Source organism: Aotus nancymaae, unplaced genomic scaffold (assembly GCF_030222135.1).
Source record: "Aotus nancymaae isolate 86718 unplaced genomic scaffold, 86718_ANA_hifiasm-v0.15.2.pri h1tg000002l, whole genome shotgun sequence".
Lineage (NCBI taxonomy): Eukaryota > Metazoa > Chordata > Mammalia > Primates > Aotidae > Aotus > Aotus nancymaae.
This window is the reverse complement of record NW_026988413.1, coordinates 14,154,751-14,177,214: the sequence shown is the minus strand read 5'-3', so window position 1 is coordinate 14,177,214 and position 22,464 is coordinate 14,154,751. Positions and strand designations below refer to the sequence as shown.

Genomic DNA, 22,464 nt, shown 5'->3' with positions numbered 1-22,464 from the left:
ATATGAGTAATTCCTAAGGATAAATAGAAAAGCAAAAAACAGAAAATATTTTTAAAGTATATGCTCAAACAGCTCATGAAAGATGAAATCCAAGTGAGATATTCAATGTTTCAAATGATATGATCACATAAATGCAATTTAACTTAATAACATTTTTTACCCAGAAAATTAGTAAATATTTCAAAAGCTAACAATATTAAGTGCCGGCAAGAGTGTGAAGAAAAATAGTCTTTCATAAAATCTGGAGATCAATTTGGCAGTATCCAGTAACATTAAAAATAAAAATATACATGGAGGCAGTACTAAGTAGTTCATTGCAAATTGCTGGTAATAGTGAAAAAGTATAAAGAAGTTAAATATTCACTAATGTGAATGCAAATAAAATTTGGCATTTAATCATATGATGGATTACTATTTATCATTCAAAAAGAATACATACACCTATATTAACAAGGATAGATATTCAAAACATTTGAGTAAAACAATTTCAAAAATAGCAGAACTTGGTGATGCAGCTTATGTAAGACACAATAGAAAGCAAAGTAAACATATGTCAATATATGTCCAAAACGTCAGGAAGTGACCAGAAGAAACTGATAAAAGTGTTCTCTTTAGGACTGCGGGATAGAGAGAAGGGAGTGACACTGAAAGAAGTGATCAAAAGGACTTTTGCCTCAATGATTTGTTTTTTCAAATAAGGAAAATGTACAATTACATTTCTCGGGTAATTAAACATTAAATGTAAAATGTTAAGATAACTGCTCCAAAAATAGAAGGAAAATGTATAATCTACAAGTTTGTTGAGGGAATTTAAGAAATAGATAAAACTTAGTAACAAGCAAGGAAAAATGTAAAAAGAAATGAAGCATAAATATAGAAAATTAAAAGGGAGTAAGAGTAAGATGTACATTTGAATCATCACAGTATATATGAATGTACTAAATTTCAATTTGACAGAAGCTCTTAGATTAGGTTAAAAACATCTGGATATAAGCTGCTTATAAAAAGCACACTTGAAACTAAATGACATAAAAGGATTGAAAATGACAAAATCAACAGTTTTCTTTCAAGAAATATGAAAACGAAAAAGCAGACATGCCAGCATTAATAAGGGATGCAAGTGATTTCAAAGAGGAAAAAATTAAAAATGAACATTTTCTATGGATAAAAGTTATACTCTACCAAAAATAAAATTTATATTAATTTTTTTGTCCTGCAAAACACAATACTGAAAGCAAGAACTGCTACAAAGAAAATAAATTTTGAATTGATCATTATATTTGGAGATGGTAATGTATTCTCAGCATCTGTTGGATCAATTACATTAAAAAGAAAAAAAAAGGATAGAGATGATTTCATCAGAATTACTTACAAACTTGCTTACAGCCAGAAGATACTTGTCCTGAATCCTGAGGACAAGTAAATGAGACCCGAGAAGGTTGTGCTCTGCTAAGTTGTTGAATAAATACAAAGTAAGAAGGCAGACAATCTGCAACATGAAACATTAAAAAATCAACGTGAAGAACACACACACACACACACACACACACACACACACACACACACACAGATAAGCATCTGAGATGATCCATATCAAAGTTTTAGGACTGGCTACCTTGGTCCAGAGGCATGAGAATAGTACTGGTGGTGTGGGGAGGAGGATGAGTTGCCGTCTTCCTCTCTGTATTTCTGTATTGGTTTGCATTTTTCACAAAAAACTTGATTTCCTTTTGAAATATTTTCATTAAAAAGGCATTTCTTAAAAGAAAAATAAAGGAAAGGAAGAAAGAAGGAAGGAAGGGGGAATGGAGGGAGGGAGGGGGAAAGGATTTGGGAAATGAGGAGGGAGGGAGGGAGGGGAAAGTGAGTAAGCATAGCAGTTGGGATATTAGGTAAACTTCAACAGATAGTTTGACAATATCCTAAGGGCAAAATTAATGATCTCAGATAGCTAGTTACCAAAATATTTAAATCTTGTATAATATATGTTTACTATTTTAAGTGTGGAAAACAATAAAAGTAGCTGCTATTTAATGAGGTTTAATATATGCTAGGCATTTAACATATGTATTATCTCTTTTAATCATAATAATAAACTTGAAAGTTATTATTCTCATTTTAAAGATGAACTTTAGAAAAACTAGGCAATTTTCCACAAGTTTCTTAGCTAAAAACGGGCAGGGACAGGAAGCAAACGTGACAGAGCAGGAGTACCATCATCTTGGACAAACACCACTATTTAAGTTCTAGCTCCCTTTCTAGCCTCATGCATTTCAAGGAAATCACTTTTCTTCCAACTACAAGCAGCCAGAAAGAGCAGACAGTAAAACACAAATAAGACAGCTCAGGCACAGAAGGAGGTGGGGGCAAAGAAGTCTCTTGGGTAACTGCCAAACTTCACCCTCATACAATGGGCCCCAGTAAAATAGTGGGCCTTAATAAATACATTCCTTTTCCTTCAGGTGCACTATGATAAGGAAGCTAAAAGCAGGGGTGAGGGGTACGCAGCTACAGAAAGATGTATGGGAACAGACACACAACTCTCCCTCCCAGATAAGCATAACAAAGAGACACAGAAGCAGTAGAAACCTCTCATAGACTCTCCCACCCTGAATCCTTAAAAACTCTTAGTCTGTAAGGGAATGTGCCTCTCACCTAACTCAACCAGAAGCCCCTCAGGTTTGTTTTCTCTAAATTAAACGTTTCCTTGACTGTCAAACCATCTTTCATGTTTCTTACCTCTTTCTTTAATTCTTACAAAACCCAGGCTGGCTTGCCTCTAAAACCACTGTTGTCTACATATCAGAACTCTCTCAATCAATTACTGAGTCTTTGATGAAACCTATATCTGGGTACAAGGTTATTGACAGGTATACTACTGAGAACCAGCTTGGTTGGGGGACCCCCTACCCAGGCGGCACTGAAGGTATTGAGAGGCAGACACCCAGATAGAACAACAGAGTGGATCTGTCTGGGGGATAACAGCCTGAGAGCTAAGAGGCTAACAGTGTTCCAGACTGAGGCCCCAAGCAGATTCTCATCCACGTATTTATTTGCTCTTAGACAGGTGATTCTTAGTAATATACAGGTTTTCTATATTTACTCATAACTCAAAAATATACCAGTTAGGCAGCTATTACCCACCTACCACTAATTACAAACTAAAAGGTATTCTCCACGAGGTAGCCATGGGGGCAGGGCAAACTTAATGTTTCTCAACAGTATATCTTATGCAAAGGAAGCTTTACAGGATGAGAAGGTGCAAATAATTCTGTGTTTAAGAAAGGAAAAGCACGTGTTACTTCAGAGCTGGAAGTGCAGGGGAAGCCACTGAGGATGAAAGGAAAGGGAGGGGATGGTATGTTTAGGAAATGTATTATACCAAACCACACCTGAGCAGACAGGTAACATGGGTGATAGGTTTCTGAATGCTGATAAAAAAGCTGCCAAATTAGGAAGTTACAGCACTTATTAATTGTGAAGTGCCCTGCTATCATTTTCACTATATTAAAGGTAAAACATCTAACAATTTATACATTTTTTTCTTGAACATAAAGGTAATGAAGTCTACTGGTCATAATCAAATATATCTTCACTTGGCTTGTTTTGTTTTTCTGTTCAGATTCTATGGGATGTAAGAATACTCTTCTGGATTTAATTCACTCTCTGATAAATATAAACAGCATAAAAATACTAGAATCTAGACACAATGTTTCCTTAGGATCTGTAACATCAAAAAAGGGGCTAGAGAGAACTATGTTGATCAGATGCTTTAAAAAACCTTTTGAAGACCATCTGCCCCCAACATCTTTTTTTTGTATTTTTAATTAATTTAATACAGATAAACTGTAGTAAATAACAAAACTTTAAAAATGGTCTTCAACATCATTGAACAATATGGGCATAGATGATCAGAGAGGTGCCTTGAAATTGTAAATGTATTTTTCTCTTTTATTTTAAGCTAGTAGATACAGGGTAAAATCTCTTTAGGTCTCAATCATACCTATTAGACACACAATATTATTTAACCTATTTAACCTGTCAAATTTAAGAAAATAATTTATAAAACTCACTTTTTTTTTTTTTTTTTTTTTTTTTTTTTGAGACGGAGTCTCGCTCTTGTTACCCAGGCTGGAGTGCAATGGCGCGATCTCGGCTCACCGCAACCTCCGCCTCCTGGGTTCAGGCAATTCTCCTGCCTCAGCCTCCTGAGTAGCTGGGATTACAGGCACGCGCCACCGTGCCCAGCTAATTTTTTTGTATTAATAGAGACGGGGTTTCACCATGTTGACCAGGATGGTCTCGATCTCTCGACCTCGTGATCCACCCGCCTCGGCCTCCCAAAGTGCTGGGATTACAAAAACTCACTTTTTAAAAAAATTGCAGGTGCATAAATTACTCATCTGGAATAGTCAGAAAACAATTGCTACCCACCTGTGAGCACAGATATATTCATATTTCTAGGTCAGATCAAAATTCTGCTTAAAAATATAAATATTTCTAACAATGTCATAATGTTTATTCTTTCTCCTGGTTTTATTAACTATATTTTCAATCTCTGACGATTATTGTGAGAATTGAAGGAGATAATACAGGTTGAGCAGCCCTTATGCAAAATGCTTGGGATGACCAGAAGTGTTTCAGATTTTGATATTTTTCAGATTTTGGAATATTTGTAAATACATAATGAGATACCTTGGTGATGGGACCCAACTCGAAACACAAAATTCAATTATGTTTGCTATACAAGGCAATTTTTACAATATTTTAAATAAGTTTGTGCATGAAACAAATTTGTATACATTGAACCATCAGAAAACAAAGGTGTCAGGTGTGGGATTTTCCTATTCTGGTGTTATGTTGGTGGCACTCAAAAAGTTTTGGATTTTGGAGCATTTTAGATTTAGGATATTTTTGATTACGCCTGGTTTGTCCACTCTTAGGGGACCTAGTAAGCTAGGCCCTCTTCACCCAACCACAGACGGAACTCATGTGGGTAGTTCAGCTCACTACCCTGCTTAGAAGATGGAAAATTCTGGTATCCTTTCCTGCTTCTACCATATCCTCAAGTAGCTCTCCTACTTTTACATTTGAAAGTTTTTTTCTTAAGTGTCTACCCACCCAATTTGTTCACTTTTCTATGAATTAGAAAGCATTAATGATAACTCTTGAATTTGTGATTTTGACTATTTTCTTTCTATTGTACATGAGAGGTTGATTGCCGTTAGGAGATGCTCCATCCTGGGCCACCCATCAATTACCTGTTCTCCTTGGCCAGTGGTTAGCCATGTATGTTATCATGATCAAAACCTTCCACATCCATCCATTTATTAATTATTTTTCATTCATTTTATCAGATTTGGCTCAGAGAGCAATACTGGGATCTGGCCTCATTTCACAATTTTTAACCTGGAAACTACATTCATGGATCTTGAATATGGAAACAGAACTGTGGTGCTTATAACCTGGAACTCTTTGGACAAAGACTTTCCTACTCTGTAGGACTGTATTGAGGACAGAGATAATAAATCCTCCTCAAGAGAGTCATAAAGTTAAGCTACTAGTACATATTTACAATTTTTACTTAAAAATAATAGTGACAGGGTCTCACTATGTTGCCCAGGCTGGAGTGCAGTGGTTACTTGCAGGTACAATTGTAGTACACTGCAGCCTTGAACTCTCAGCCTCAAGACAGCCTCCTGCCTGAGTATGTGAATATGTGTGCATCAGCATGCCCAGTTATGCATTTACTTTGACATGAGCAGCTGCTAATATTTTTTAGACCTTGCAGATTATACTATGTGTAAGTGTAATGGGTGGCTGGTTCATATGTAAAGTTAACTTTCTCCCCAGATTCTTCTGTCATGGTATAAAGGTAGCAAGTGCCTTTGGATTTGCTTTTAAATATTAAGGTAACTGCAGTGGCCTCTTCAATTATATAAACATAGGTGTGCCTTTGGGGATAGGATATGAGAGGATCTTTTGTTGGAGTTTTTAGAGACTGCCCCACTCTTTGGCAGACAGAGTTGGGGTGGGGCAGTGAACAATTCTCCAAAGGAGCTCCAGGGCCTTCCAGTGGAGATTTGAAGTTAAGGAACCTGCTAGGTCAGTCCAAGGACCTTTGACCAAGATTTATTCGTAGGAATGTTCACTGACAACCTCTAATAGGACTTGCTTTGAAGAGACTCAGATTCTAACCTTCTGAGACCCTCAAGGAGTCAGTCATCTCTGGTTCAGTTGTTGGCTGAGGCTGGAAGGCTCTGATGCAACCTCCAACCCCATATTCCCTAGTAGGAAGCTGTCTGCAGGATTAACACTAGTATATAAGACTGCCCTTTCTCTTATTATGGTTTTATAACAATTTAATTTATATAGTTTCCAAATATTTGTTGATCTCTAATGTTAGGTATTATAGAAACTGAGAATGAAGCAGTAAATGCAATAGGCAAGATCATGGAGCTCTGTGTTATGGTTGGCCAAACAGGCCCTAGCAAGAAACAGGGGAGATGGTTATAGAGAGTGATAATGTTTCAGGAATAAATGGAGAAATATGATGAAGTGAAACTGGATGGACAGTCCAATTTCAGTAGGGCCACTGGGGAAGACTGCTCTGAGGAGGGTGTTTGAGTTGCAACTAAAGAAGAATAAATTGGATTTTCAAGAGCTGAGAGAAAGTCCAGAAAAGGAAGAAAAAACTGAAAACCAGGATCTTTGATATTGAAATGCCAGTGTTAATCTTTTGAATAACTAGATTTCCAAATATCGTGATATTTTATAAAACAAGAAACCTAATGTTACATGTGGTCTTTATATTGAGAGACAGTTCTAAAATACTTTAAAGATGTATATGGCTTGTTATTGGTCTATTCAGGGATTCAACTTCTTCCTGGTTTAGCCTTGAGAGGGTGTTAAGTGTCCAGGAATTTAATCATTTCTTCCAGATTTACTAGTTTATGTGCATAGAGTTGTTTGTAGTAATCTCTGATGGTGGTTTGTATTTCTGTGGCTACGGTGGTAACATCCCCTTTATCATTTTTTATTGCATCTATTTAATTCTTCTCTCTTTTCTTTTTCATTAGTCTGGCTAGAGGACTATTTTGTTGATTTTTTTCAAAAAACAAACTCTTGGTTTCAATGATTTTTTGAAGGGTTTTTCTGTGTGTCTATCTCCTTCAATTCTGCTCTGATCTTAGTTATTTCTTGTCTCTTGCTAGCTTTTGAGTGTTTTGATCTTGCTCCTCTAGCTCTTTCCATTTTGATGATAGGGTATCGATTTTAGATCTTTCCTCACTTCTCATGTGGGCGTTTATTGCTATAGATAGTTGAGGCAGCAATTAATAGCCTACCAACCAAAAAAAGCCCAGGTGCAAATGGGTTCACAGCCGAATTCTACCAGATGTACAAAGAGGAGCTGGTACCATTCCTTCTGAAACTATTCCAAACAATACAAAAAGAGAGAATCCTCCCTAACTCATTTTATGAGACCAACGTCATCCTGATGCCAAAACCAGGCAGAGACTCAACTAAAAAAGAAAACTTCAGGCCAATATCCACGATGAACATTGATGCAAAAATCTTCAATAAAATACTGGCAGGCCAAATGCAACAGTACATCAAAAAGCTTATCCACCATGATCAAGTAGGGTTCATCCCAGGGATGCAAGGCTGGTTCAATATACACAAACCTATAAACATAATCTATCACATAAACAGGACCAAAGACAAAAATCACATGATTATCTCAATAGATGCAGAGAAGGCCTTCAACAAAATTCTATAGCCTTTTATGCTAAAAACTCTCAATAAACTAGGCATTGATGAACCGTATCTCAAAGTAATAAAAGCTATTTATGACAAAGTGACAGCCAATATCATACTGAATGGGCAAAAACTGGAAGCATTCCCTTTGAAAACTGGCACAAGAATGCCCTCTCTCGCCATTCCTATTCAATATAGTATTGGAAGTTCTAGCCAGAGCAATCAGTCAAGAAAAAGAAATAAAGTGTATTCAATTAGGAAAAGAGGAAATCAAATTGTCTCTATTTGCAGACGACATGATTGTATATTTAGAAGACCCCATCATCTCAGTCCAAAATCTCCTTAAACTGATAAGCAACTTCAGTAAAGTCTCCGGATACAAAATCAATGTGCAGAAATTACAAGCAAACTTCTAATGCCCAGATTGTGGTTCTAAATGCAAATTAGGGTTCCTAGCAGAAATATGGGCTGTACATTTAAAAAAAAGAAGAAAGTAATAGGGCTTTTTGGAGAAATGGTGGAACCTGGGATTGAGCAGGAAATATATGAGACGAAACTGAAACCTCCTATTATACCGAAAGCCAGGGAGCTCATTAAGGTTGGATGGAAAAGATTCAGGAATGATCTTGAATTGACTCACAGTAGCCAAACACAACAATTTCAACATCAATCAGGATAATAAATGAAACACATTGTGTTTTCAATCGTGATTTCGTAATGATTCTAAGAAAAACTTAAACACATTGGTGACCTCGGGAAGATGCTAGGAAACCAAATCAATATTGAAAACTGGTTTTAAAATGATAAAGAGAGAATTCAACATTTATTTTGCCTTTCCTATATAAATTATGCCATAGAGTATGTAATTGGGGAATGGAAGTTTCTTTTATAAAACTATTCCAAATAACAAACAAAATGAATACTAAAATTTTAAACTCATCATTTTATACACACAAATTAATGGGTCTAGGGCTAAGCAATCATTATTAAGGACTGCCAACCTCACAGTAAGAGAGAAAGTCAGACCAGTATGTTCTACCCAATGGAAGTACATACTGCCACCTATAAAGTAGGTCAAAAATTCAAACATGAATCTGATCAAACCTCTAGATCATGAGTTGGGAAACTTTTCCTTAAAAGGCCAAATATTTTACGTCTGTGGGCCGTATGGTCTCTGCTGACACTACTCAACAATGGTAGATACTGTAGCTTGAAAGCAGCCACAGTTTGTGAGTGAATGGGCATGGCTGTGCTTCAACAAAACTTTATTCACAAAAACGGGGCTGGCCTTAGTTTGTCAATCCTGACCTGAATCAAAATCTAACTTTTAATTTGTATTATGCAGAAAATACAAGGAAAAGATGAATATGTTAAATCACTGGTCCCTAACCTTTTGGTACCAGGGACCTGTTTTATAGAAGACAATTTTTCCATGGACCTGGCAGGGGTTTCAGGATAATTCAAGTGCATTAAATTTACTGTGTACTTTATTTCTATTATTAGTACACTGTAATAGATAATGAGATAATTATACAACCCACCATAATGTAGAACCAGTGGGAGCCCTGAGCTGCTTTCCTACAACTAGATGGCTCCCATCTGGAATTGATGGGAGACAGTGACAGATCATCAGGCATTAGATTCTTCTCAGGAGCATGCAATCCAGATCCTTTGCTTGTGCAGTTTGCAATAGGGTTTATGCCCCTATGAGAATCTAATGCCGCCACTGATCAAACAGGAGGTGGAGCTCAGGTGGTAATGCAGGCGATGGTGAGCAGCTGTAAATACAGGGGAAGCTTTGTTTGCTCACCCGCTGCTCACATCCTGCTGTGTGGTCTGGTTATTAACAGGCCATGGACTGGTACCCGCATATTAAATGATACCCCAGGGAGGCAGTCAATTTGCCTTTCTAGGTTTTCACCCTTGCTCCTCACTCTGCCTGGAATCGTCCTCTCACAGATGCCCACATTGCTCACTCCCTCACTTCCTTGAGGTCTACTATCAAAGTCCAGACTGAAGGAAAGTGTTCAGAAAGAGAACCTGGTGTCTTCCACAACAGCAACAAAACTGTAAGTAATAGAAAGTTGGAAAGAAAATGCGTATCCTAAAGGAGATATAAAAGTTGTATCAAGAAATCATAATATTTCGGCTTTTTAAAATACCAATGTTAACACTTTTTTTTTTTTTTTGAGACAGAGTCTCACTCTGCTGCTCAGGCTGGAGTGCAATGGCATGATCTCGGCTCACTGTAACCTCTACCTTCTGAGTTTAAGTGATTCTCCTGCCTCAGCCTCCTGAATAGCTAAGACCACAGGCGCACATCACCACACCCTGCCAATTTCTGTATTTTTAGTAGAGTCTCACCATGTTGGTCAGGCTGGTCTCAAATTCCTGACCTCAAGTGATCACCTGCCTCGGCCTCCCAAAGTGCTAGGATTACAGGTGTGAACCACCGCATCCAGCCCAATGTTAACAAATTTAGAAAAATAAGACAATCGTGGAAATAAATGATGACACAAAGGAATTATTCTTTTAGGTTTGATAATGGTGACTTGCAGTTATGTTTTCAAAAGACTTCATCTCTTTAGAGATATATATATATATTTAAACATTTACAGATGAAAAGACATGATGTCTGCTGTTTGCTTCAAAATAATCTTGGATGGGGAGGAGTGGGGCTACAGATGGAATAAGACAGACCTGGAGTTGACTGTTTTTGGGACTAGGGAATGGCTGCATGGGGGTTCACTGTACTATTCTGTCTACTTTTGCACATGTTTAACGTTTTCAGTAATTAAGAGTTAAAATAACAAACACAGGAAACATACCTTAGAATTGGTGGCAGGGATTACAAATGTAGGTATAGATGAAGAAAAAGAGGTTGACTTAGCTAAAGAAGAGAGTCCCTTGAGGCAATTAAGAGGGATTATGGTGATGAGATTCAACCTGCTTTTCCCTTAGTGTTAGAATAAAAAAGTTGAAGTGAATCAGATCCACCCTAATGTCTCTGAGTAAACCCATCACTTCCCCAAATCTCTCAGAAGGGAAGGAATTCAAAGAGGTCCAGAGCTTGGGGCTGAGGGTCTAGGTCACTGCTAGCTGCTCACTAGTATCTGTATGCCCTTTCTTTTTTGTAGCAGAATCTTGATTTCTTCAGAGACACCAAATGCCCATTTAAAAATAGCCAGGCCTTCAGACCTCCTGGTAGTTCGGTCTGGAAGCCCTAATCACTAGACTTCGATTATATTTTAGCAGCTGGGACTATCCCGGTCGCTAAAATATAAATAGAAGTCTAGTAGTTAGGCCTTCCAGAAAATATATGATTTTATGTGGGTAACACCCCGCATGGGCACTGAGGAAGGAGAACTGTGCAGACCCCAGGCACGATTAGTGCCTGAAGTATAACTCACTGCTTACTTATATCTAGCTTATATATATAATCATATTTAGTCCCATATAATCTTTCTATATAATCATAGAGGTATTGTGGTCAGAGCTGTACTGACACATTTAGTGCTGATTTATAGAATCCTTCTCTATAACCATATAGTAGTTTGTAGTAGGAGGAATGCCTAGAGCAGTCACAAAGCAGAAGCAGTACGTGGGAAAACAGCCACACCAGGACAAGAACCAAAGACCCAGGCAGTGGCATCCCTGCCTGAAAGGGCATACGCTGTATGGCAGGCTTGGAGCAAGAGCCTCTGCTCCTGATAAAGCAGTTGTAGTACCTTGCATCCAGTTCCTGTGGAAAGCAGGCCTCAGGCCTGAGATCTTGGAAATAACCGAGGGAGAAGAACCCCTCTGGTGTGACCAGGCATGGTAGCTGTACACCATGTCAGTCTTTTCTCGCTTCTGTGCTAGCTCAAATCATCCTCCCATAAATATCTTAAGAGAAAAGCACAAGTCTGTCAGCTCCCAGTGCATTAAGCTTACAGTATCCTTCTATCAGAAGTCCTTTGAAGTCTCCAGCCCCCAGATAAGAAGTGTTGCTCAGGACACCTGTTGCACACAGCCCACCTCCTTGCCTCGGTGACCTAATGGGGGTGGACCCCTTTTCAGTAAGCGACCCTCTACTACTGCACATGGCACAGCCCACCACTGCACATGGCCCACCTCTCTGCCCAAGTGACATAATGGGGTGGCCCCCTCGCTTATGACTCACATGATTATGTATACCCTATCACTAAGCCTATCACTCACAACCCTTCCCCCTGCTTGTACCTAATAAATACAGATGCTTCTGGGCATTTGGGGCCTTGCCTGTCTCCGCTCACAGGTGGTGTGGCTCCCCGAGTCCAGCTGCTCTTCACCAGTTCTTCAGTGTCCTGTCTCTTTACTTCTCGGATCCTGTACCTCAGCACAGCATAAGGGACACCCCATGACCCTGTGGGGCCAACAACCCTACAATTTTATAAACTAAAAGTAGGTGTATCCATTCCAATTTATTATTACATGGGTATTATTCTGGTGCCTGGAGTAGCAATGATAATCTTGTAGCCATAAGGATAAAATAACACACCATGACAGGGGTGGGCAGTGATGAGGACACAGAGCACGACTACGGGACATCATGGAGTCACAGCCACAGAGATGGAATACCAACCTAAACTTCATGTTTCATAGAAAAAATAAATGTCTACATGGTTAATCTGCTGTATTAAGGCTTCTGCTACATGTGGCCAAACAGAAGTAAGTCGTCACTAATATCTAAAACCCAAAATATCCAGAATGAAACTCCTGATCTCCTCTAATCCATCTTCTCATTGTCTTTTCACAGATCAATAAATAGCAGCTCCTGTCTTTAATTGTTTGCCTTTTTCAATTCAAAAATCTCAACTCCTCTTTCTCCTTACTCAATCCATCAGCCAAGCCTGTTGGGTTCTCCCTTTGAAGTGTGTCCAGAATGGAACCTGTTCTATGTAGCTCCATAGCTTCTGTCACCCTTATCTGGGCCACCTCCATCTCTCCTGTGGTCTATTGCAGTGGTCTCCTGATTGATCTGCTGCTTCAACCTTTGCCTCCCACAGTCTGTTCTCCACCATCAATCAGAGGGTTCCTTTGGAAATTTAAGTCATATCATAGCAATTTTCTGTAGAGAATCCAAAATGCCTTCCCTTCTCACTGCAAATAAGATCTAAAGTTCTACTCCTGGCCTATCAGTTCCTATATGACCTGAGCTGTCATTCACTCAGCTCCCATCATTCTGGCTTCCCTGATGCTCCTGGAACATACCAAGCAGGTTTCCATTCCAGATTTTCACCCTTGCTCCTCACTCTACCTGGAATCCTCTCACAGATGCCCACATGGCTCAGTCCCTCACTTCCTTGAGGTCTCCTTTCAAATGCCACCTACCAGACCTGCCTTCAAGCTGGCCATGGGCTTGTTTGCTCTCATCTCCATTCACCTTTCATCGTGGTCATTCTCTGTGTTGCAGAAAACTGCATTTCTGTGGCTCCCCCCTGTTCACTGGATCCTGGTGGGCTCTGCCCATGGGAGGTAGAGGTGGAAGACTGAAATCAGGAAGGAAGAGGGAAGGAGGCTAAGTGTGTGCTTCTCTCTTCAGGCTGTGTTGCTGGTAACCACAGTGTCTTCTCTGAGACTCCAGCTCCCAGCACACCGACCTTGAATCTGTGGTTCCAGCTCCCGTTGGGAAGGTGTAGCATGACTCCAGCTTCTACCAGGTGGCTGTAGCACCTGGACTCCACTAATACCACCACCTCCCTCTGCTGGTTCTGCTATTGCTGATCCCTGGGTTACCTGCTGTCCCCTATGTGTATTTTCAGCTCCTCTATCATGGGTATAGTCAATTCCCACATTAAATCCCTTCTGCTAGCAACACCAACAAATCCTGACAAATCCAACTTGGCCTGACTGATAGAACTTCCCTGAACACCTGAAATAAAATAGCCTCCATCCACCTTCCTGTTGTCATGCTATCCACTTATATTATTTTCCTTCATGCATCTTATTGATACCTGATAGAGTACATAAATATTAATTTCCTTAATTGCCTTTCTCTCCCCTGCAATATAAACCTCACAATGGCATGGTTTGTCTGCCTCCGTCTCTCATACAAACAAATGTTCTTTCATGTATTTAAGAGGGACTGATAAGCACTTTCTGTTCCAGGCACTAGACATGGAGATAGAGTGGTGAGTAAGACAAGCTTTTCTATTCAGCTTTGGCCACAGGAGGGAGTGGCAGAGAGGGCCCAGCCTCTCTTGTGTCTTAGTGCATTTTAATCATCCTGTTTTTGATTTGTGGTGGTTCCAAAACTGGGTGGAAAGTCACCTGTATTGACATGGAAGCTCGTTGAAGAGGGGGAGCAACTCTATTGTTTAACCCGAGTCAGACTTCCCAAGGTGGGAACAGACACTCACCTGACATGGAGTGGGATCTTGGGCACCTTCTTAGAGACCTTGAACCGGTCCTTGTCCCCGCAGGTGTCGGTGAAGTACACTCCGGCCACACTTGTCACCTTGTTCCCAGGGAATTTGGACAGCACCTTGTCACTGCTGTGCTCGCTGGCCCAGTACCAGGCCTGGCCCCCAATAAGCAAGCCCCCTCCATGTTTCACAAACTGGATCAGCGTCGCAGTCATGGCGTCATTGTAGGCGTTGATGCAGTAAACACCCAGGGGCTTTCCTGGTTCTGGCTTGATCTGTGCCTCAAGCCCAGCATCCTGCAGGATGTTTCCTAGAGGTGTCAGGGACGGATGCACTCCCACGGGAGCCCCAGGGCAGGGACAGAGCCAGCTCACTGCATTGAGGAGAAATGGAGTCAAGCCAGCATGCATCAGGTAGCCCTCATGGGACACGACCACAAGGCGGCCTTCGCCGTAGGAGGAGGCAGCAATGAGCACCTGGCCCTTGTCATTCACCATCACAGGGAAGGCGGCCTCTCCAATAAGAAGGAGTTCACTGGGGGTGGGGTCTCTGGGGAGATCCCAGCTTGTCACTCCATCCATGAGGGCCTCAAAAGCAGCAGTTGTCGCCATGGTTCTATCAGCTGTGGCAAGGGAAGCAAAGACTTTCATGTAGTTAAGAGATACTGATAAGCACTGCTGGTCAGAACAGATGAAGAAAACAAACAACTAAATTCATTCATCTCGAAATTTTATTGGATTCCCCACTGTGGGCCACACACTGTTTTGGTACTGGGAGTTCAGCAAGAAACAAAAGAGATGAGGTTTCCCTTTTCGTGATTTGAGTATTTTAGGAGAAAGATAATGAAAAAATTAGTAAACAGATAAATAGAATGCAACAATTAATCCCTATGATGAAAATAAAACATGAGGACATGATATGGAGGAACTGAAAGACTCTCTTAGTTTTTGTGTGATAGGAAAAGCCTCTGAGAAACCGACATTGAAACTGAAACCTGAAATGCAGTGAGCAAAGAGCATTCCAACAAAGGGACTGCTTTGGGGTGGCTGAGAGCAAGGGGCAGGTAGGAGCAGGCCCTGAGGAGGAGTGAGGGTGGGGCCAGATCCTTCAGGGCTGGTAGATTAAGGTGATAGTTAAGTTTGTGTGCCTGAGTTGGCACAGTGCTTGATTTTTTTGAACAGAAAGGTTGCAGACCTGTTGAAAACTGCAATTGTTCTGACAGCTTCAGTAAGTGGAAAGTGCCCCCCACCCAATTTATCAAGTCTGCCGTAATGGAGAGGGACCCCTCTATTTGGTAGCATTCTGCAGGTTCTTGGGGTCTTTTAAAATTTGCCATGCCTAAAACTGAGCTTATTTCTCCCTTTAAGAGGCTCCTCTTGGATAGATGGCTTCAGCCTCAGTTTCCCCATCAAAAAGAAAATAATAAATCTCTGGGAAGATTGTTTTCGAAGATGAAAAGAACATGAATAGGCCAGGTGTGGTGGCTCATGCATGTAATCCCAGCACTTTGGGAAGCTGAGGCGGGCGGATCACACTAGAGGTCAGCAGTTTGAGACCAGCCTTGCCAACATGGCAAAACTCTGTCTCTACAAATCTATAAAAAAAATAGGTGGGTCTGGTGCTGTGCTCCTGTGATCCCAGCTACTCGGGAGGCTGAGTCAGGAGAATTGCTTGAACCTAGCGGGGCAGAAGTTGCAGTGAGATGAGATCATGCCACTGCACTCCAGCCTGGGTAAAAGAGCGAGGCTCTACCTCAAGAAAAGAAGAAGAAGAAGAAAAAACAACAACAACAACAAATAAAAATGCATCGTCTGGGGTTGGTACACACACAGTGAGCACGGATTAAACGAGTGTCTGTCCCTTTGTTGCCTTTCTAGTATCCGGGAGTGCCAAGGGCCATGTTGCAGATTGCAGTCACCTAGTAGTCCCCTGGCTGTCCCGTGCTGCCTCCCTCGGCCCATCTCTGAGGATCCCAGCGTAAGGGACTTTCCTGTGTGCTCTGAGCCTTCTCACCTCAGCCCTAAAGTGGCGATGAGTTTACACCAGGGTGAGCTTCACCCAATAGAGCAGGGAGTCATAGAAAAGTGCCCGGTGGCTTTCCGGAGGTGTCCTTCACAGAGGTCCTCGGAAGGCCCCTGGATGAACGGACCACGTGGAAGACCCTCAGCCCATGCCCCTCCAAACTTTCCCTTTTTTCCTTGTCTCATTCTCTCCACTTCCTCATTTGGGCTTTTTCGTCTCACTTACCCACCCCCGCAAAAATTACCTGTAGATAACCCCTTGCATAAGGCTTTTCTTTAGGGGAGAATCTAAACTAAGACACACATCAAGCCCGTGAGCCACACGTGCCTCCTTCCTGTCTCCCTCCTGTCCATGTGTGTGGTAACACCCCACAGGGGCGCTAAGAAAGGAGAACTGTCCAGACCCCAGGCACAATTGGTACCTGAAGAATATCTTAGTTTATAGTGTTATTACTCAGCTATTTCTTTATATAATCCTTCATACATAATCATATATTAGTTTATAGAATTAGTGCCTGAAGCATAACTCACTGCTTACTATATCTAGCTTATATATATAAAATCATATTTAGTCCCATATAATCTTTCTATATAATCATAGAGGTATTGTAGTTGGAGCTGTACTGACACATTTAGTGCTGATTTATAGAATCCTTCCATATAACCATATAGTAGTTTGTAGTAGGAGGAATGCCTAGAGCAGTCACAAAACAGAAGCAGTACATGGGAAAACAGCCAGACCAGAAGGACAAGAACCGAAGACCCAGGCGGTGGCGTCCCTGCCTGAAAAGGCATACGCTCTATGGCAGGCTTGGAGCAAGAGCCTCTCCTCCTGATAAAGCAGTTGTAGTACCTTGCATCCAGTTCCTTTGGAAAGCAGACCTCAGGCCTGAGATCCTGGAAATAACCAAGGGAAAAGAACCCCTCTGGTGTGACCAGACACAGTGGCTGTACACCATGTCAGTCTTTTCTCACTTCTGTGCTAGCTCAAGTCATCCTCCCATAAATATCTTAAGAGAAGAGCACAAGTCTGCCAGCTCCCACTGCGTTAAGCTTACAGTATCCTTCTATTAGAAATCCTTTGAGGTCTCCAGCCCCCAGATAAGAAGTGTTGCGCAGGACACCTGTTGCACACAGCCCACCTCCTTGCCTCAGTGACCTAATGGGGGTGGACCCCTTTTCTGTACACGACCCTCTACTACTGCGCATGGCATGGTTCCCCACTGCGCATGGCCCACCTCTCTGCCCAGGTGACATAATGGGGTGGCCCCCTTGCTTGTGACTCACGTGATTATATATGCCCTATTACTAAGCCTATAGATGATGAACTCACTCACAACCCTGCCCCCTGATTGTACCTAATAAATACAGATGCTTCTGGGCATTGAGGAGCTCACCGATCTCTGCTCACAGGTGGCATGGGCTCCTGAGTCCAGACGCTCTTCACCAGTTCTTCAGTGTCCTGTCTCTTTACTTTTTGGATCCTGCACCTCAGCACAGCATAAGGGACACCCCACAACCCTGTGGGGCCTCTACAGCCCTACACATGTGCTGTTAGCCACCTCATTCTGTTAATCTCTCACCATCTCTCTCAAACATCAATCCCTTCAGTTGGCAATCACTCTAGACTAAACCAATCTGGTTTTAATCCCCAGGATGTATTCTCATCCACAGTCTTCCTCCACAAGAACTCTAACAAGAGCCCTTACATTTCTTTCACTCTCACTAAGGTGAAACTTGCTGAGCGCCTCAGCTTGGCTTCTCCAGGGTCGGGCATGCCAGTGATTACTGGACGTCTTTCCTGCTGCTTTCTTCCATGAAATCACTCCAAGCTCAGAAAGATTGACATTCTGAGCATGCCCTGTATTTCCTGTAGAATTCAATATCTCCCTCTTCCCTTCCTACTCACCGTCTTTTTCTTAATACTGCCCGCGAGAAAGTGAGTTCACAAAAGAGAGCCAATACTCCGCAGATCATCGAGCATGCAGGTACATGATCTCAGCTTCACAGGGACCAGGGTAAAAAGGAGCGGAAACAGATCCGGAAGCCTGAGCTCAAGATCCTGCTAGCTACCTCCCAGAAGACAGGCGAAGTCTTTCACTTCTCGGGCCTTACCAGTTCGACAGGGTAAACAAAGACAAACTAAAAAACCCCAGATGAGTAATATGTCCCGGAAAGCTGACCCAGCACTCTGCAACAAAATACGCCGTCGTGCGCCCACACACCTTTATCACATCTTTATCGAATTTACAAGTTCACATCTTTATCGAATTAGTAATTTACAAGTTCAAAGAGGAGGGAGAAATGTGTTTTGAGACAAACTGCAAATAGCACCAGACTCACAAAACCAAATGAAACCAAAGACCTAGACCTAAGACGAGAGGGACACTCCTGACCCGGGAATGGCTTGGGGCCTCTGGCACTTTGCGGCGACCCCCAGCGCCCTAGGTGCTCAGCCACCGCCCCCACCTCAAGACCCGCTCGGATTGGAACACTCACGCCTGGGCAGTGCAGATCCCTGGGGATTGTCGGCCTGGCTCTGCTGCGGCGCGCGGGGCACTTCTCGGAAGCAAGGAGAAGCGGTCCCGGAGGCTGGGCTGCCTCGGAGGCTGGTCGGAGCGGTCCCAGAGGCGGGGTGGTGCCGGAGGCGGGGTCGTGCTGGAGGCGGGGCTACCACAAAGGTGGGCGGAGCGGAGCCAGAGGCGGGGCGGTCTCGGAGGCGGGGCGGTCTCGGAGGCGGGGCGGGGCGGTCCCAGAGGCGGGGTGGTTTAGGGGGCGGGGCCGTACTGGAGGCGGGGCTGTCTCCTAGGAGGGGCGGGGCTGCACTGGCGACGTGACTGCCTCAGAGGCGGGGCAGGGCGGTCTCAGAGGCGGGGCGGTCTCGGAGGCGAGCCGGCATGGAGGCGGGGCTGTTTCCCTAGGCAGAAAGGGTGTTCCCGGAGGCGGGGCAGTGTCGGAGGCGGGGCTGTCCTGGGTACTGGGCTGTTTCGGAGGTGGAGCGCGGCAGTGCCAGAGGCGGGGCTGTATCGTAGGCGGAGCCGTCCTGGGGATGGGGCTGTCTCGGAGGTGGAGCGGGGCCGTCCTGGAGGCGGGGTTGTAACATAGGCGGGGCTGTTCTGGGGGCGGGGTTGTCTCGTAGGCGGGGCCATCCTGGAGGCGGGCCTATCCTGGAGGCGGGCCTGTCCTTGAGTCTGGGAGGTATCGGAAACAGAGCTGTCCGGAGGCGGGGCGCAGGTTGGGGTGAGGCGGAGCCGTCACTGAGGCGAGGCCGGAGCGTTATTTCCGTGCCCCGAACCACGCCCGTGGTCTCCCGTTCTATTTGCGGGCCCCACCTGGGGCCGTTCTGCGGGCTCTCGGGGCGCCTACCAGGTGAGCGACCCGTCTTTCCAGAGAGATGCTTTGGCCTGCATGAGCCTCCGCGGGTTCTGGATTCGGCAGGGGGCCCTGCCAGGTTGCTGTCGCACTTGATGAGAAAAGTTAACTCTAAGTCTCCAATAAACCGTATTCAGGGAGAATAACTCCCTAATAACAACGTATGCTACGGCGGAGGCCCCGCGTGGAATCGGGCACCCTTCCTCCGGTCCTGGGGTGGGCTCAGCAGAGCCGGTGGCCGCTGTGTCGCCCCCGTCCCTCCAGCCTCTGCGTGGAGGGCTGCCCCCTGATGGTCGGCGGCGGGCCATGCACTCCGAGCCGGGGCGATGCCCAGGGTCATGGGGCGGGTATTCAACTAGGAGGACCAGAACTGACATTTTTCTCTGGAAGTATCCACAGAAATGCTGCCCAGTGAGTGATATTCTTACTGGGAAGGAAACGTGCCTGTGGCATCACTTACACAGATACGTCCTTGCGTGGCTGGAGAAATTAAGCTAAAGCTATAGAGTGTCTGGTGCTCGAATTTCTACGCAAGAGAGGTCGGAAGGTGAAAATCAAGATGGAGGGGTGTGGTCAGAGGAGGATGTGGTGTAGTCTGGAGGTTAGGAACGTCTTTCCAGGAAAGTGATAACTCTGCTACAATGAGGGGGAAGAAAGAGCAGTCTGCATTTTGCCCACCATTGGGTCCTCATTGCCTAGTTCCATTTCTGATAGGGAGTAGGCTTTAGTTTCTTAATAAATACCTAAATATATGCTGAATAAATAAGTAAATAGTGAACGTCCAAAAATATCTGTTGAATTAGTGAGTTAATAACTGACTCTTTGGAAGACTAGTGGAAATCTGATTGGCAGAGGACCAAATGCATTCAGGTTTCAGAAAGAAAGAGCAAGGAGAAAATTACACAGAAAAGAAAGTTTGGATAAGACTTGCCAGAATTTGGAATAATTCAGGATAGAAATCCAATGTGAGGTGAAGTATGTTGAAGTTTTAGGCTTCATATCAGGAAACAACTGACCTTGGGGAACTGACGCGGGAGACGGACATCAAAGAAAGTGGGTCAGTAAAGTTCCACGTTACAAGCTGACTCAGGGACGGGTGCCGGGGCTCATGCCTGTAATCCCAGCACTTTGGGAGGCCGAGGCGGGTGGATCACCTGAGGACAGGAGTTCTAGACCAGACTGGCCAACTTGGTGAAATCCCATCTCTACTAAAAATACAAAAATTAGCCAGGCATGGTGGTGGGTGTCTGTAATCCTAGCTACTTGGGAGGGTGAGGCTGGAGAATTGCTTGAACTTGGGGTGGAGGTTGCAGTGAGCCGATGCCACTGCACTCCACCCTGGGGGACTGAGCGAGACTTCATCTCAAAAAAAAAAAAAAAAAAAAGCTGGCTCGGTATCTTTTATGTATTTATGGTCTTAGCTTTTAATCAGTCTCCACCTACATCAACCTCACTCCTGAGGTAAAGTACCACTATTGTTCTAAATTGACTCCTGAGAGTATTTTGGTGTTCCTGTAATAGAAGAAAGGACTTTGAACAAAGGTTGTTTTTCCAGGGTCAGAGAGCAAAAGGTACCTGCCATTTGGGAGCAGGAGCTGCCTGAGGAATGAACCTAACAACATAGGAATGGCATAATGGTTCATTAAAAAAAAAAAAAAAAAAGATGAAAGATAGTGACTGGCATATGTTCTTACTAAAGGGTATCCAAGAGAGAGAATACAACTGTGGGTTCTTAGTTTCTGTTTCTGGTTGGGCAAGCAAAACCCCTTCCTCATCCCTCTTTTCCCCTTTCCCTAGAGGCAGAAACAAAAAACCATGGATTCAGGCTGCCAGAAGCCTAAAATAAAACAAAACAGAACAACAACTATGACAAAATAAGGCATGTTGGATAAGCTTCAAAATGGCTATTGCTTATGCAAAGGTGCAGACCCCCAGATCTTTCCTTTTACTTAGGAGAAAACAGAAGCCATTCAATGAAAGTCAACATATCCTTACTGGACACTTATTCTGTGAAACACTCTGGGAGACAGAAATGCTATTATGGTCAATAAATCTAGAGAGGAGAAAAGACATGAAAACAACTCTAATATCAGGTCAACTAATCTAAGTACCAAAATTAGGTGCGAGGGCACATAAAAGCAGCAGCAATTATTTCTGATCCAAGGATTAGAGAAGAATGTGCAGAGAAGGTGACACAGAAACTCAGCTTAGAAAAATGTATGTTTGTGGGCAGATAAGGGTGGAGGGTATTACAATGTGAGGCTGTATAATATTCCAAAGCATAGAGATATGAATGTGAAAGGCTCAATTTGAGAAAGACAAAATATTCATAGTGGCTGAAACTAGTTAGCAGGACTTTCATAGTGTTACCTCTAAAGAAGTTTGGGCTAGGTTTAGAGGACTTCGGCTGCCGTACTAGGGAATTTTGATTTCATTCTACAGTTTGGAGGAATATTTTTTTTAAAGCACCATTTAGTAAACACTATGGTTGCCTCCTCAACATCTATTCCCTATACTGCCCCTATTTTCCTTTCTAACCAAATTCATTTATCAGATAATCCACCTCTCCCTTATGAGATTCAGGGTACAATGACGTCATCTCCAGTTCCAAGCATAGATCTATACTAGCTTAAGTTAGGCAGGTTAACTCATACTTTTTGTGCTTCCATGACAGACTCTTTCTAGGTATACATAATAAATATATGTAAACAAAACTACTTCATTGTCCAGCATTTACAAGAGACAAACACAAATCAGAAATATTGTTACCAGTGGTACCTCAGTCTATTTTTTGTCAAATAGTGAGCAATTGCTGCAGTGATTGCAGTTTATCACTAAGCCAAGTGCAGGGGATACTCATACATGTGCCTTCTAATTGTGGGCTAGTATTAATAGTCACTGGCCTCCTTCTTAAATTATTTTCAGTC

The 22,464-nt window shown here is 42.9% G+C and overlaps 1 protein-coding gene across 3 annotated transcripts in view; it reads right to left on the bottom strand.

The window, feature by feature from the left end:
* Positions 1-22,464, bottom strand: part of TCAF2 (TRPM8 channel associated factor 2) — a 45,543-nt gene that overhangs the window by 12,023 nt on the left and 11,056 nt on the right. The window contains exons 1-2 of one of the 3 annotated variants that reach the window (XM_012447551.2): positions 18,665-18,761; positions 14,139-14,766 (exon numbers count right to left, since the gene is read on the bottom strand). In XM_012447551.2, the coding sequence (XP_012302974.2) occupies positions 14,139-14,755 (617 nt within the window). In that variant the 5' untranslated portion in view covers positions 14,756-14,766; positions 18,665-18,761. Of the gene's footprint in view, positions 1-14,138; positions 14,767-18,074; positions 18,543-18,664; positions 18,762-22,464 lie in introns of those variants that run through there. The other 2 variants (XM_012447552.2, XM_012447550.3) reach the window with 2 other exon arrangements.